The sequence below is a fragment of the Ursus maritimus genome, unplaced genomic scaffold (genome assembly GCF_017311325.1).
Source record: "Ursus maritimus isolate PB19 unplaced genomic scaffold, ASM1731132v1 scaffold_22, whole genome shotgun sequence".
NCBI classification, from domain to species: Eukaryota; Metazoa; Chordata; class Mammalia; order Carnivora; family Ursidae; genus Ursus; species Ursus maritimus.
The window spans coordinates 34,707,297-34,724,364 of NW_024424675.1; the positions used below are offsets into that span (position 1 = coordinate 34,707,297).

At 48.3% G+C, this 17,068-nt stretch overlaps 1 protein-coding gene across 7 annotated transcripts in view; it reads right to left on the minus strand.

Moving 5' to 3' along the window:
• The window catches only part of ZMYND8 (zinc finger MYND-type containing 8), a 120,499-nt gene that overhangs the window by 27,610 nt on the left and 75,821 nt on the right, over positions 1-17,068 (minus strand). For all 7 annotated transcript variants that reach the window (XM_040638432.1, XM_040638427.1, XM_040638428.1 and 4 more), the window contains 3 exons: positions 13,849-13,989; positions 3,899-4,051; positions 775-1,284 (listed from right to left, as the gene is read on the minus strand). In XM_040638432.1, the coding sequence (XP_040494366.1) occupies positions 775-1,284; positions 3,899-4,051; positions 13,849-13,989 (804 nt within the window). The remainder of the gene's footprint in view (positions 1-774; positions 1,285-3,898; positions 4,052-13,848; positions 13,990-17,068) is intronic.

Sequence of the window (17,068 nt, forward strand, 5' to 3'; positions counted from 1 at the left end):
GCCAGAGGAGATCTTGCCTCCCAGGGAACCAATGGCAATGTCAAGACATCTCTCACTGCCACAACTGGGCAGATACTCCTGGCATCCGGTGGGTAGAGGCCCAGGATGATGTTAAACATCCTGCAGAGCACAGGATGAAGTATTACTCTGCACAAAATGTCAACAGTGTCAGTGCTGAGAAACCCTGGACTCGGGTCAGTGAAACACATATGTGGTGGAACACCAATTCAAGTGCCCACCATCCAACGCCTTCTCTGTTTCTGGTGCCCCAAGAAGCACTCAGCATTCCGGTACCACCTCCCCAACCGGTCTCCTAATTCTAGTAAGAAAATGCACTGGGGAGATGCCTGGGCAGCATGAAGGGAAGAAAGGGAGCTGAACTCCTCACCAACTTTGAACTGAACTCATCTAACAATTTCAACCTTGTCACATGTCTAAATGTTGACAAACACTTTAGGGAAATGAGTGAGCCTATTGGGAAAGCAGGTGTTTTGGCTAAAAATGACCCTGATGCTAGAAACACCCACCGTTTCTTATTTTTCTGGGCCCAAAATCAACCATAGTGGGTACTAAGCAGATGAAAGGCAGGCAGGCCCCCGGGAAAGTCAGTCCTGGGCGTAATCAGTGACTTAGCTAGGTGACCTTGAGCCAATCATAGCTCCGCTCTGGTGCCTCCCCTTGTGACATCGGAGGGTCACGTAACTTCTGGAAATACAAATGCAAGGTGGCACTCTAAACCAAATCAAGAAACCGGAAACTGGTGCGATCACTTACCATCCTGCTTGGGAGATGTTTCTTTGGGTTCCTTCTTATTTTTACGACCCTCCCGCCCAGAATGGTCTTCTCCTAAATCTATGACAAGTTCACTTTCTGAATCGGAGTCCAGGCCCAAATGTACTGTTGGGGAATCGGTCTCATCTTTCCCCTTCAGTTTATCCTTTGTGGGATGAGGGGAGGCTTTCGCTTTTTCTGCAAAGTCCTTCTCAGGCTGGGGGCTTGCCTTTTCCTTGACCGAACCCGGATCCGCTTTCTCACTGGCTGGTGATGTGCTTTTCAGCTCCTCCTTTGTCTCCACCGGGTTGGCCAGTTTGGGCTTTTTTTTGACAGCCGATGGCTCTTTGTCCATCCGACTACCCTCTTTGTCTTCTGCGTCTTCTGGCTCATTCTTGGACTTCTGCTCATCGTCACTGATATACTCACTATCGCTACTATCAGACTTCTCGGAATCTTCCGAATCGCTGTGCTCTACGGCCGTGTAAACATCTTCTGAGATTTCATTTATGCCTAAATTTAAAGAGAAAACCCAGCATGTGGCGTAGTCACAAAATAAAGAGCAGGATCTAAAATGCAAACATATTCCACGCCAAATGCTGGAATTTAAAAAAAAAAAAAAAAATACATTTCAAATCTCATCACACTGGCCTGGCGGGGTTACCGGTGAGCTGCAGCTGACAAATGGAACCTGGGTTTGCAGACGGCTTCAGTTACTGACATTCAAAGATGACAAGGGACCACACACGTAAATTTTAAATTTATCCGGAGCTACATCTTTGCATCACTGATAACTAATTGGGATGTGGAGAATGGGTGGGATGAAAGGGAACAACAGGTGAGCTGTTGAAACAGATCCATTTTACAGATCAGAAAATAGAGGCCCAGAGAAATCACTTATCCTAGGACATAAAGAAAACCAAGACAGAGGCAAGGCCAGAACCCCAGGCTCCTGACGGACTACCAGCGCTCTTCCCACAGAATTCCCAAAGCATCCAAGTCCTTTTCCCTTAGTGTCCAGGCATCCAAGAAATAAGCCAAAGTCTTAAAGCAGAGGTTGCCAACTGACAGCCCACAGCCACATCTCGCCAGCACACACAAGTCATTTAGAAAGCAAGGGTTTGGCCCAGCAGGTATTTTGTTGTTTGTTTTTCACTTAGAATGAACGTATTGCCAAATTCACAAGTCAGGAAATTTCACACAGAAATCGAGACAGCAGGCTTGTGTGGAAAGAGCAGAGGATCTGGCCACTCTGAGTCACAGGCCTGCAAGACAGTGGCTGGCTGGAGCCATGAAGCCACTGGCTGCTTCCCTCAGGGACATGCCATCTCCAGCTGACCCGGGTGCCCAGCCCTCCCTCCTGCTCCCTGCGCCGATGCAGAGTCCAGCCGCCATCTAGTCTGCCCTATTCTTCCACGGACAGAGGAGTCAAGAGCAAAGGCACGCATTTCCACATCTCCATCCAAAGCTAGACAAGTGACAACACAGCAGGTGTTTCACACACATACAGACACACACACACACACACACACACACACAAATGGGCAAAACCATATTCCATTTAACCCATTGATGTGTCCTGCTCCCAGTAATAATTATCACCTGGCCACACGTAAATGATACTATACCCTAAAATTTTGAAATGAAAAAAACCCAATCTGTACTGTCTTCATTCTAGAGCAATGGCCACCATGAGTGGGGTCACTGTCCTGACCCAGACACACTGAAAGGAAACCTGCAAACAAATAAAAACCATGTGCCGCCTAGCAGAATCATTATAGAATTATATGCCTCTACTAGGGCTCAATTACACAGGAGAATCCAAAACACAAAAACTCAGGTATGGTATAACTTCTGGGTCCCTAAGGCTTTTGCTACTATAGTTAACAGTCAGATACAAGGACAATTGTGACCACGTATGAGATAAGAAAAGCTTGGATATCAGAGCCCACCGGACATGAATTCAAATCCCGCTCTTGTACTTTTATTCACTGTGTGACCCTCAGTTAGTGACCTAGCTCTCTGAGCCTCAGTTTCTTCATCTGCAAAATGGGACTGATAATGGTATCAACCTCCCAGGACAATCTATGTGCTGTGCATAGTACAGTGCAAGGTACGCAGGAAATAGTCAGGAAACAGAAATATTAAAATTGTTATTAATGTTAATAACAAATCAAGGAGTTAGACCAGCTGCGCGGAAGGACCCAAGGCACATATTTAAATGGCCTGCAAAATTTCAAAATGCCATTCAATGTCCTACCGAAACAGAAAATCCAACAAGGAATGTCCTCCTCTGGCCCTTCTGGATGACTCCTAACTACTCTTACTCATCCCAAGGTCCAGAGCACCCAGATACTCACTGTGGGTGAGCTGGGTAAACCTCACCGTGGTGTGGCTATCTCTCTTAAGGCCAGCTATCCGCTCTGGAGAACATAAATGCTTATAAGGCAACCTCCTTGCCCTCTAGGAGCTTCCAGTCTAGCTCTAGAATGAGCGACCCATCCCCCAACACAAAGAGAGACCACTGATGCTTCCAAGTAATAAAGTGCCACAGGAAGCGGCAGATGGGGAGGAGAGGGCAATCAGAGAAGACTTCCTGGAGGAGGTGATGCCTGAGATCAGCCTTAGGGAAAGGATTTAGGTAGGCAGTGTGAAGGCAGCAGCAGGGGGAAGAGGAAGGGAGGCAACAGGTACAGAAGCAAGATGCATGTGCTGGGTGGGAAGGGCTCAGTCCGCAGCAGAAAGAGTTTGTGTTGGACATGTGTGGGACACACTTGATCCTGACAGTAGGACGCTGATGTGCGCAGACAGGGAGCACAGGGGCAAACTCAGGAGGATCCTTCCCCTTTCAAACTTCCCTACCGCCTGTACCTCGAGTCTGCAGGCTACCACAACCAGAGAATAAGCTGGGTGGAATTCACAGAACCCTTCTGAACCACTAACCAGCAAATCGGAAACATTCCGCCGTGAGTGGAACTACACTTTAGTTGCACAAACCAGGCCAGGTCCAGCTGCTGCTAACAGCAGCCAGGATCCAACTTTGGCTTCGTCCGGGCGGTGGCCCTACAGAGAGTTCACGGTGACGGTGGTGACAGCGGTGCCTGTGCGAGCAAACTGAAGGACGTACCTAATTGTGCTTTGCAACTCTCTATGGTCTTGTCGAGATTGAGCTGGAACCTGCTACGGATCTGCCGCTTGGGCGAGATGAGCGGCACGGGTGCCGTCTGCTGCTGGACCGACTCGCTCAGCTCCTTCAGGTCCATCTCGGCCTTGCTGCGATCTGGAAGACAGGGTCACACCCTTGTCAGGCGGGCGCTGGGCGGAGGAACAGGCCACGCTATCGCTTAGCTTCCCTCCCGCGGACACCCGCTCTAGAACACGGCGGGGAGAGAAACCTCCGACCTTCTCACTGTTTGTCCCAACAGCATCATCTGCTCGACGACGGGCTGACGTGGACAGAACAGCCCCAGAACACATCTGGCAGATCTACCCAGTCTACTCAACAGTTGTCTGGGTCGCTTTCAATATTTAAAATGCACAATCCCAGCCAGATGGTTGTCTGTGGAACTCCGCGTCATTAGGGAGCTCAAAAGCCAAAGGTTACACTAATATATTCAATCTCAAGATCAGCAGATAAAGTCACACCGAGTCTGGCCAGTGTGTGCTTTGAACTCCAGGCCCGGATCAGAGAGGGCCAGGACCCAAGAGACGCTGGGCGCCTCTCCCCCCAAAACCCACCCCGGAGCGCACACACGTAACTGGAGGCCCGGTTCCTCATTTACCACAGAGACTTCATGTTTTGTCCCTAGTTGACCTAGACTGGAGCTCAAGTCAGAAAAGGAGGGAGAGTGTCACATAGGCAGACCTCCTCCTTTTGGCCCAGGCATCCATCTGAAGACAGGTAAAGAGATTAGCCCTGGATATTCAAGCTGTGACTTCTCGCTGAGAAAGGGTGCACGCTCCTCGCCCTAGTCCCACGCAAAGGCCTCTGACAGAGGACTCAGGGCCAGGACTCCGGCTACCCTCTCGACTTCTACCACGGGCTCCTTATATGACCAACTAGACCAGATTCCAAGGGTCTGTGCGCTTGCATTGCTTGAATTCCTTTCCCACCTCCTCTAGTACCCCCGAAACAGAAGGGACAAAATAAAGGTACACAGGCCCAGAACACAGTGAGACTTCACAGGCAGGGAGCACTTTCGACCACCCTGCCTGCTACCCTCTGGTGTGCCCCCTCCTTCACCAACCGACCCCAAGCAGAGAAGGCGGGGCACGTGCCCTGCCTTGGCGGATCCCAGAAAAACAACTAGAAAGCGTGTGGCATCCATCAAGAACAAAGACGAGAAGCCACCACTGGGCCTGCTGCCACCCTCTGGGAGCTCCTTCTCTGACGTCCTCCATCTCCCTGCTACCCCACCCCAAATGCCACCTCCATCCAGCGGGCTATGCAAGAGGCCCAGGGTAGAGTCTGAGGGCTGGACGTACGAGGGCTGCTCACAACCTTCACTCTCTGCTAGTCTCCTTTTTCCAAGATGACCCACACCTTCCCCTTCACCCAGGAACGGGCCAGTCTCACCCTGCACACCTAGAGATTCGCTCCTTTAAAGTGACCGGAGGGAGGCGGCCTCCCAAGAGCCCCACCCAGCCCACTCACAGTTAACCAGCTCAAGGAACGGCTCCAAGCTGATTTTATCACTGTAATGAGGTCCCCACCAAGGTAAGATTAGGAAGGGCCCTTTCCCAAAAACACAGTCAGGGGCAGCCCTCAGGGAGATTCCAGAAGTGACTTGCTCAAAGCAAGCAGATACCATCCTTGCCCTGCGAGAAAGGGCTCTTAAGGCTCTCAAATCATATCCACCTGTGACCGTGTGTGTCCATGGGCATGAGCATCCGTGTGCATGTGTGTACAGGACTGGACATGCTCACGGAGGGGATGAGGTGAAGGCACAGACACTTCGCAGTGGGGGGAAGAATCTTCATGCAAATTTGCCGGAGAAGCACCTTACAAGCGAACACAGAGAGTGAAACAGTAATAAAACAGCCAGGGGCGGAAAGGAGGAGGAAGAGGACCAGGGAAACCGCCAGAAAAAAGAAACCTCCAATTCAAGAGCCGTATGAGGAGGATTTAAGAGTTCAACAGTTAAGATGTGGATGTGACAGGAAAGGGGGAAGGATATGAAGCCTGTCTCATAACTTCCACTTTCAGAAATGAGAAAGCAGGCTGGATTCCTAAGGGAAAAGGCAGTCCTTCAAGTACAAAGTTGTAAAATAAATATCTCACAAAACCACTTTCCATCGGTGTCCTCAATATGTTTCAAATAGCAGTTACCAAAACACCACCACCTACTCTACCAGGAGTCAGCAACCCTTCTCTGTAAAACGCCAGAGAAAATTGGGTTCTGCAGGTCATATAGGCTCTGATGTCAAAGTAGCCATAAATAATATGTAAACAAACTGATGACACTGTGTTCCAATAAAACTTTATTTGCAAAAGCAGCTGCGGGGCCAGATTTGGTCCAAAGGCCATAAAATTTGCCATCCCCATCTGTAATGCACTGACTGCTAATCTTGTCCGCACAATGAAATCACCTATAGAGCTTTAAAAAAAAAAAAAAAAAAATCCTAGTGCCCTGGTCCCCCTCCCAGAGTATGTGAATTAAATGGCCAGGGGGAAGGTCTGTACACTGGCCCTTTAAAAGTACTCCAGACGGGGCGCCAGGCAGGCTCAGTCCGTTGAGCATGTGACTCTTGATCTCAGGGTCATGAGTTCAAGCCTCACACTAGGCATGGAGCCTACTTAAAAAAAAATAATAAGATAAAAAAAAAAGTACCCCAGATGATTCTAACTAGCAGCTAAGGCTGAGAACCCTTGTATTAGTCCAATCTTCTACGTGAGTTAAAAAAAGAAACTCCTGGGGCGCCTGGGTGGCACAGCAGTTAAGCGTCTGCCTTCGGCTCAGGGCGTGATCCCGGCGTTCTGGGATCGAGCCCCACATCAGGCTCCTCCGCTATGAGCCTGCTTCTTCCTCTCCCACTCCCCCTGCTTGTGTTCCCTCTCTCACTGGCTGTCTCTCTCTCTGTCGAATAAATAAATAAAATCTTTAAAAAAAAAAAAGAAAGAAAGAAACTCCTCCTGGGGCGCCTGGATGGCTCAGCCAGTTAAGACTCAGGTCATGATCTCAGGGTTGTGAGATCGAGCCCCAGAGCCAGGCTCCATGCTCAATGGGGAGTTTGCTTCTCTCCCCCACCCCACCCCCGCCACCTCCTTCTGCCCATCCCCCCTGCTTACGCCCTAATACATAAATAAATCTTTAAGAAAAAAAAAAAAAACTCCTCCTGATTTGCCTTAACCTTTGTATACCTGTGTTAAAACCTTCAAAACCTAGGGCTCATTGAGACCTACACCTTGCTGGAATACTCCTGTGTGTATGTGTGTGTGTGTGTGTACACGTGTGTGCGTGTGTAACTGTGTGTCTAACAGTAAATGCAATCTCTTAACTTTAGCCTAAAAAGGCTGAACTCTGAAATACTCATAATCAAGAGGAATGAAAAGAACGTAGAGCACCTCATTTTACAGTTAAGGTTTCTCCAGTCAATAAGCTACAGTAATGTTTATTCTAACAAGAAACCACCAAAAGCCAGGGGGCGCTGGGATCAAGTCCCTGGGAGCAGACCTTCAGGAGTTTAGCCAAATCTAATTAACTTTCTCGAATTTTCTGCTGCATTTTGAGTTTCCCTCTCCTCCACAGGGAGAAAAAAAGAGCTTCTCTTTCTCGTTTAGCTGTAAGAGCGGCTTATCGGGACTTCTTCCACCCCTGCCCTTCTATATCGGGAATACCTTCAGAATCCACCTTTGCTGCCAACATTTTGAACTTCTCGGCTGATGCGAAGACAACTTAGGCTATAAATGGAAACCGGGGAGAAAAAAGTACCAATGCTAGAGAAAGAGACACGACCTTACATTTCTGGAGGGAGCATAAATCAGAAGCATCCCTTCAGAGGGCAATCTGGCAGCCTCTCTCAAAACGTCAACCACACATGGCCTCTGACCAGAGATTCTACTTCTAGGAACTCATCCTATGGCTACACTCCCACATGGGCCAAAAGGGTCTTCACAGCAGCTATTTTCAACAGCAGAACAACCTAGAGCCACTACAGAAGGTGCCTGGGTAAGTAAATCAACACTTCACATTGAAATGGAACAAAACGCCACTGCTAAAATAAAACCGTAGCAGACCTTCATGTGCTGTTCTGGAAAAGCCAACCTGTTTAATGAACACGAAGGTGACGGGGCACCTGGGTGGCTCAGTGGGTTAAGTGTCTGCCTTCAGCTCAGGTCATGATCCCAGGGTCCTGCGATCGAGTCCCGTGTGGGGCTCCCTGCTCAGCGGGGAGGCTGCTTCTCCCTATGTCCCTCATGCACCCCCTTCCCTGCCCCTCAAATGAATAAAGTCTTGAAAATTTTTTTTCTAAAAAATCAAAAAAAAGAAAGAAAGAAAAAAAAAAACGAAGGTGACAATCGGCAGAACACATTGGCACTGGATGTAGGGAGAAAAGAAAAACACACAGATCTGAATGTGTGTTCTTGGGGTTTCTCAGTGTTGGCACTTTTGGTATTTGGGGTCTTTGTGGGGGGCTAGGGAGGTGGGGCAGTGGTGGCTGCCTGCACATTGTAGGATGTTGAGCACTTTCCTGGCCTACACCCAGCAGAGCCCAGTAGCACCCATATCCCAGCTGTGACCACAAAGACGTCTCTAGGGGTGCGCCCGGCTGTCTCCGCCGGTGGAGCGTGCCCCTCTTGATCTCAACGCTCCACACTGAGTGTGGAGATCACTTAAAAATAACATCTCCATAATGCTAAGTGAAATAAGTCAAGCAGAGAGAGACAACTATCATATGATTTCTCTCATCTATGGAACATAAGAACTAGGATGATCGGTAGGGGAAGAAAGGGATAAAGAAAGAGGGGGTAATCAGAAGGGGGAATGAAACATGAGAGACTATGGACTATGAGAAACAAACTGAGGACTTCAGAGGGGAGGGGGGTGGGGGAATGGGATAGACCGGTGATGGGTAGTAAGGAGGGCACGTATTGCATGGTGCACTGGGTGTTATACACAACTAATGAATCATCGAGCCTTACATCGGAAACCGGGGATGTACTGTATGGTGACTAACATAATATAATAAAAAATCATTAAAAAAATAATAATAAAATAACATCTCCAGAGATTGCCAAATGTCCCCCTAGGGGACAAAAGTCACCCAGGTTGCAAACTCCTGGCGTATATACAGAAGAGCTCTCCAAGGAGACTAAAAAGAGGGAACCATGGTCACTTGTTGGGAGGGGCACAGAGAGGGGGATCAGAGGTTACAGACAGGCTGGCTTTTCATTAAACATCTTTCTGTCCTTTGAAATTTCTCTTACCATGTGCCTTCATGACTCATAAAAATAAAATAAACTTTTTACAAGAAAAATATAAGCACATCTTTTTCAATTAAAAAAAAAAAATAGGGGCGCCTGGGTGGCTCAATTGTTAAGCGTCTGACTTCGGCTCAGGGCGTGATCCCAGGGTCGTGGGATCGAGCCCCACACCAAGCTCCTTGCTCAGTGGGAAGCCTGCTTCTCCCTCTTCCACTCCCTCTGCTTGTGTTCCCTCTCTCGCTGGCTGTCTGTCAAATAAATAAATAAAATCTTAAAAACAAAAATAGATTTCTTGGGGCGCGTGGGTGGCTCAGTCGGTTAAGCGTCCCACTCTTGATTTTGGCTCAGGTCATTATCTCAGGGTTATGAGATCAAGCCCCGCAACAGGCTCTAGGTTGCTTGGGACTCTCCCTCTCCCTTTCCTTCTGCATCCCCCCCACCCCACCTCTCAGGAGCTCCCATCTGAAGAAAAAAAAGAAAAAAGAAAAAAGAAAAAAGAAAAAAGAAAAGAAAAGAAAAGAAAAGAAAAGAAAAGAAAAGAAAAGAAAAGAAAAAGATTTCCTTTGTTCAAAAGCTGCTGGGTGACTATGATGGATGGACTTCCAGGAGCTACAAAATGGTGGTTCTTCGAGGGAACAATATCCAGACCAGAGACCCTGGCAAATATCTCTTATCAATCAAAGCCAAGCAGAGATCTTCCTCACCTCACCCACTGGGGGAGAGAGGAGGAGTAAATCAAAGCTACCTGTGGGAAGCCTGGGCCCCCAGCATTGCATCCATGCTCTCAAAGGATGCCTGACTTCAAGGTATCACTCTATCCTGAGAAAGAAAGGCACTCGCCCTTCAGTGACAGCAGAAGAATAAACAAGCAGCCACGCTCTGGGCCTGACAACGTCCCACTGCTGTCAGCATCCCTGACACAGCATCCAGACACATCTGTGTCACCAACAAGATCACAGAACTGCTGTGTTTGTTCAGCCCAAAGCAAACACCCTGTGTGAGAAGAGGAGACAAGATTCCCCGGGAAGCAAACGGGAGTCTTGAAGAAGAAAATAATCAGGCCTTCCTCCTCTCATTCTTATTTAGGACCTAGTTTCCATACAGTCACAGAAAGGGGCTATAACCGTCCACCAGGCTTCAGCTCCTTGTTTTTGAGCAGCCAGGAGGCCTGAGACAGCAAATGAGGGAGGGGCCTGTGCGTTAGCAAGCAGGGCGAGAACAGTCTCTGTGGAAGCCCTCCCCTTTGTCATGGGCCAAAATTAATACCAAGAATCACGTATCCAACTGATGACCCATGGGTAGGTTTTCGTATTTTGGGCTGGTTTTATTTGTTTTGACAAAAAAGAGTTTCCATTTTTAATGCAATTGACTACCAGCTTTTAAAAACGAGGGGAGTTCATATAAAAATCTGCGTTACTGTGTTTTCTTGAAAATTCAGAGTTTGACAACACAGGTTCAACCGGGGGGAACTGCGCCCTTCAGAAAAGCAATGTGTCCTCCATGGGACTGCCCGTTCGAAATCATCACCTCACCCCCTGACCCCTACAGCTAGGCCGACTCAGCCAAGCGCACGAGAGGCAGTGTCCAGGGCCCGCCACCATCCAAACACGGCATCATCTTGCAGCGTGTCAGTTCACGTATCATGGCTAAGAGCATAAACCAAAAGGCAGACAGGCCTGAGTCGACAGGCCGAACATGACCGGGAACCACGTGATGCTGGCAGGGTAGATACCTTTGCTTCTCCGTACCTCAGTTTTAACTTCATTGAAATGGGGCTGTTATCTATCTTGAAGTCTGCTTTTTTTTTTTTTAATAGTTTTAATTTACAGAGAGTAAAATCTGGGGGGAAATACAGTTGGAGGAGTTTTAACAGCTGCATACAGGTATGTGTAACCACCACCACACACAGAAAGCAGAACAAGGTCATCAGCCAAAGAATCCCTTTGTGGTTTGTAGTCAAACCCTCTCCCCTAACAACGCCCCCCCCCCCCAACAATCACTCACGGTTTCCATCTCTCTAATTTTATCTTTTCCAGTTTTTTTTTTTTTAATGAAATACCGTTTTGTTAGATATAATAATGTTGTCAGCATCCCCAGCACGGTCTCACTTCTGTCTGCTCAAAGTAGTTACATGGATGCCAGACATTAAAAAAGGCCCCATGGGGCACCTGGGTGGCTCAGTCCGTTAAGTGTCCGACTCTTGATCTCAGCTCAGGTCTTGATCTCAGGGTCATGAGTTCAAGCCCTACACTGGGCTCCAAGCTGGGTGTGGAGCCTACTTAAAAAGAAAAAACAAAAAAAGAAGTCCCATGTAAAGCACCTGCCCCATCCCCGGACGAGCTCTTGAGGATTATTTAGAACTCCCCTCCACTGTCTGACCCTTCTACTCAGCCATGACACTTTTCACCAGTCCCTCTCTGATCCTCTTCCCGTTAGGTAACGGAAATGCCAGCCCATAAAACACCCACATTCCCAATGCTTTCATTCCCACTGACAAACAAGGCGTGTGTCCTAGAACAGAAGGAGCTGGGGGGGGGGTGTTCTGCACAGGAGAGCCTCGGGTCCCGCCATGCCCACCCACCAGCACACAAAACAGGAAGAAATCCTTCATTGCCACCACGGGTAAGCCAAACCGAAAGGCCCCCAACCATCATAAGGATGTCCAAGACCGCCGGGCTTAGGGAAGGAGCTATTCTTGCCACACATGACTGGCAGAGAAGAAACGTGACCATGAGACCTGCCTCTGCACAGTGTTCCTTTTCAGGGTGCGGAGGTGGAGGGAGGGTGTGAGAAAGCAAACCACATTGCTGAGATCAACGAACATCCCCCAAGGGAGCAAACGGGTCCCCTTTTGTGCAAGTGAGCAATTCACACCAGCCAATCTGAGCTGCAGCCCCAAAAGTTACCACTCTGCCTGCTGGACCACATCCAGGCTGCACTAATGGGGGGGGGGGGGCACCAGTGTGAGCCAGGCTCTAGGCTCCGTGGAGACACAGGCTTCCTCCAGCCCTGCCGCCTACCGCCTCTGCAATCCTGGGCACCTGCAACCTCCCCTTCAGACCTCCATCCCTCCATCTGAAAGGGCATTGCAGGAGAAGACCAACCTGGAGAGCACAGGGCCTCCAGGGGCTGTGAATTCACACGTGGGCATCACTCCCTACAGGGGGCTGCCCCTCCCTCCCTTCCTAAAACCCTGGATTCTCGAGCCTCCCTTCTCAGGTGTGACAACCAGAAATGTCTCCAGACATTGTCAAGAGTCCCCTGGAGGGGAGTGAAGGAACTGACCATGGGGAAGATAGCTGCCATAGGCTCTTCTCAACACAGCACCCAGCATGGTCCTTCTAAAATGCTCAGTCAGTTCACATCCCTCCGCTGTTCCAACAGCTCTGCACTGGGTCCCGTACCACGGTCTACACGGTCCCAGTGCTGATGGACCTCAGCTCTTCACCTTCTCCCCCTCCCCCACTACAACAGGCCACCTGGGCCTCCCTATCATTCCTACAGCACACGGAGTTCATCCCTTACCCTAAGGCCTGTAAATCTCTAGTTCCTGCTAGAGATGGTTTTCCATGTCATGCAAATCTAGATTTAAACACCACCGCACAGAGGCCTCCCCTAACCACTGCCTCTTCCAAGCCACCCCCATCCTGCGCATCTCTCTCCTTATCAGGTTAGCACACATGACCTTCTCTCACAGGGTGAAGGGTCTTGTTTACTTTTCTTATTGTTTCCCACTTTCTAGAACCAAGCTCTATGTAATAGCAGGGCCCTTGCTCACCACTCCCTGCCCGTGCCTAAAAAGCACACCGCATGTAACAGACGCTCAATAAAAATCAAGGATCACGATGGGTTGAATCAATAAAATAACTTCATAAATGGATATTTAGCATTTCTGGTGGTCATTTTTCTGAAGACTTTTGCCTAAGGTAGTGCTTTTTAGAAAAACCAATGAACTCTAATGGGGGAAAAAACAAACCTACTAAGTCAGGGATAAAGGTCAGCATTTTTTAAAAAATTAGAAGAGAATACATAGAGAAAGTAAATACCGATTCATAAAACTTTATACACATCAAGTGTACGTGTGCATGTGTGTATATAAAACATTAAGCACATATACACACATAGGTCGCCTGGGTGTCTCAGTTGGTTAATGGCTGACTCTTCGTTTCAGCTCAGGTCATGGTCTCTGGGTCATAAGATTGAGCCCCTTGATGGCCTCCACGCTCTGTGGGGAGTCTGCTTGAGATTCTCTCTCTCCCTCTGCCCCTTCCCGCACTCGTGTGTGTGCGATTTCTCTCTCTCTCATTCTCTCTCTCAAATAAATAAATAAATCTTTCCAAAAAAACAAACAAACAAAATAAACAATATATGCATACACGTATCTAAGAACCAGGTACAGGTGGCCAAGGGCAGGAAATGGTTGTAAACACTAGCCTAAGGTGCTTCAAGATGAAACATCTCTGCACACCACCAGGCCCCAGGAAATCCCTTACTCGCTCCTCTTACCGATCACTCTTCATCTTTGTCCAGTGTGCCTTTTAAATAATTTGCCCAAAAAGTTCAGAGCTCAAGAACCACACAGAAAAGACATAACAACTTGCAAGAACATTCATAGTTGCCGCAGAAAGAGACTTCCAAAAATTCCCACTGACCCAAGTTAAGATTCAGGATGCTCCCAGTGGTGCAAGTTTTGTCCGTTTTCGTCGTGACGGGGGTTGAAGCTTGAGGAGAGAACGTTTTCGGGCTGCCGGATAAACTCCCTGCTTGTCCCGTCTTTGCAGAGGCTGGCGAAGCTGAAAAAGTATGTTCATTGTTACTGGACGGATTTACAAATAAATAAACAAATAAAACTTGTGCATGGGGGGGAGGAGAGAAACTGTGTTTGATTTCAACAAGACCCCCAGAGCGCCCCAGATGGGGCGCAGCGGGAAGGGTTGGCCGTTCATGTCAAGCACAGGCTTTAACCCAATGTTAAACCGTTCAAGCTGTCGAAGGAAGAAGGCCTCTCCAGTCATTCTATTAAACACAAAGCTCTAAGACAAATCGGCTAAGCCTCCACTGAAATTGGTTTGGCCCATTCACGGGTGTAAATCTCAAAATAAATAGCGATTAAACCAGCCCCCACCACGGTCCAGATGCAGAGACCGGAGCCAGGCTTACAAATGGCATGCCGTCCGTTTCTGGGAGGTGAAGGAGCCGGCTTGTGTCACAGCCATTGCACCTGCCGGAGGCCAAGTCCACCCCTTGGGAGATCTCCGGCTTCCCATTTCAAAGGTTCCATGATGCTGAATGAAGCCAAACTCAGCACCAGATGGAGCGAGGGCGTCGCTGGTCAATTATCTCCCTCCTTACTATGTTCCAAACTTTTATAGGAGAATAGAGAATCGTACCTAAGCCAAGTCTTTTAAAAATACCTTATAACTACCTATATACTGCTCCCCTGAGCCTTATCCACGGAGTTGGTGATAGGACAGAAACTAAACCCTGTGACAAAATGAGTGTTCAGATGGGTCGTGCCTCCTGGAGATCCTGCCCCTTTGCCTAAACAGCCTGCCGTTACTGGAACTGTCCTGTTATTAAATTCATGCCAGACAACAAAATGGCCAGCCTTCCTCAGACACACAAGACACAGGGATTTTGCAATGATCTGGTCCTTAAGAGAAGCTGTTGATGGCAAAGGGGTTACAAATCAGGACATCCTGGGGACTTCAAAAGTGCTCACTTTGGTGGACGCTTGCCTCAGTTTGCTCACCTGCCAAATGGGGGGATACTCAAAGTGAGGATCCAATGGGTGAAACTCACATACCCGCTCAGCTCTAGTGCCAGGACCTGCAACGCTGTCTTTAATGTAACACAGAGGGAAAGACCAGACACAGACAGGGGCGGTTGCAAGCATGTATCAGGAGCCAGACACTAGGTTTTAAGTTCAGCTCTGTAGCTGACTTGCTGGGTGTCCTCACCTGAGGTCTGGTGAATCTCCTCTCCTGCTAGCCTCAAAGAGGGACAGTGATAATATAATACAAAAGGACTGATAAAAGTATCTACCTCATCAAGTTGTGAAGATCAAAAAAATTAATCATCTGAACAGTGCCTGGCATCAGTTAAGGACTGTATTATTATTTGCTATCAATGTAGTATTATTTTCCATTTCCCCATGAACCTCGAGGGCTTTGGTTTCAATCACTTAAACCAGCAGTTCTTGGCCAGGAGTGATTTTGCCACCCAGGACACACTGGCCAATGTCTGCAGACATTTTTGGCTGTCATCACTGCGGGGGGGAGGGTGCCACTGGCATCAAACAGGTGGAGACCAGAGATGCTGCTCAACGGCCTATAAAGCACAGCCCCCCTCCCAAAAAAATAATTATCTTTGGTCCCAAAGAGGATGCTGAGGTTGATGAATCCACAAAGGGATGAAGTGGGCCTGTCTCCGGGCACTCTTTACCTCAACCTGCAAATGAGGAGGGGTGGTGACGACATGCACTAATCCACGTCACGTGGTCCTTAGCAAAGGCTCAATCAACACTTGAAATTATTTTGAGAATTAAGTTTTTTTAAATAGTAAATTGACTTCGTTTTACTGTAACGATGAACAAATGTCTGGCCCAGCACCTGCACACAACATTCCGTCCAATGAGAGCGGCAGTCGCTGTTACCAGCACCGTAACTATAACCACTGGTACCATAACAACAAGCAGAACTAAGGTACTTGGCACACCAAAAAAAAAGAGAGAGAGAGAGAATCATCAAAGATAAAGGCATTTCAAAGATGTACGTATATGAGCAATAAAATCTTGGTCTTGGGATTTTATTACTCATTCACTTATATCCCACCTGCTTCCTTCCAAAAGAGATTTGCAGTGGCTGAAATCTCTCTGGAAGGATGAAAGACCAGGGCCTTGCACACTGTATTCTCCTACGCAAACGAGCAACCACGCAGAGAAGGAAGGGTCCTCTGCTAGCCAAAGCACTGTGTGCGACCACAAGGCACTCTGACAAGAAAGCCTAACCAGAAAGGGTGAGCCGTAACAAAAACGCATGCAAGCGTGCTGTTGCACACAGAACTCAAGGAGCCCAGTTCCCGGCTTAGTAGTAACAGCTCCGGTGAGAAAAGGAAGGAAGGCGGGGCGTCCGACTGGCTCATTCGGAAGAGCATCCAACTCTTGATCTTGGGGTTATGAGTTCGAGGCCCATGTGGGGTATAGAGGTTACTCTAAAAAAATCAAATCAAATTAAATCCTTGGGGGGAGGTGGGGGGAAGGAAGGAGAAGCCAGCAGGTGGTCTCACAGAGCTCTGCCCCACTTGCGGTCCTGGGGAATTCAGCAAGCACAGAGGCCAAGCTGTTATTTTTGCAATTGTGTAGTTAAAACATAACTGGAACAACAAGTGTTTAATTTCACAGTCATATAAAGTTTCCTCTGTTCATAAAACTTAAGTATTGAAGGTTTAAGAAATATGCCCTAAATTTTTTTTTTTTTTTTAATTAAACATAGCACTTGGATATGGCAAGAATACGGGTGAGCCAGTGGAGACGGGTCTGGTTCACTCTCTCTCCAGCGAGCAAAGGGCAGAGCACCCCCCCCCCCCACACACACACACACAGACATCTGGGACAAAAATGCCTCATGTAATTGGAAAGGGACAGCACTGGGGTCACCCACCTCGGGGAAAGCGATGGCCCCTGCCCACCCCTGAGTACCACAAGCCTCTCCTCCCTAATTTGTGAAACACTGTGTACCTGCCTCAACCTCCCCATATCAGTTAATGCTACAACCACTCACCTATGTTCAAGGTCAAACATGTCTACACTGCCTCAATTCCTCCCTTGCTCTCCCGCCTCAACTTAACACACTATTCAGCAAGACCTCCTCA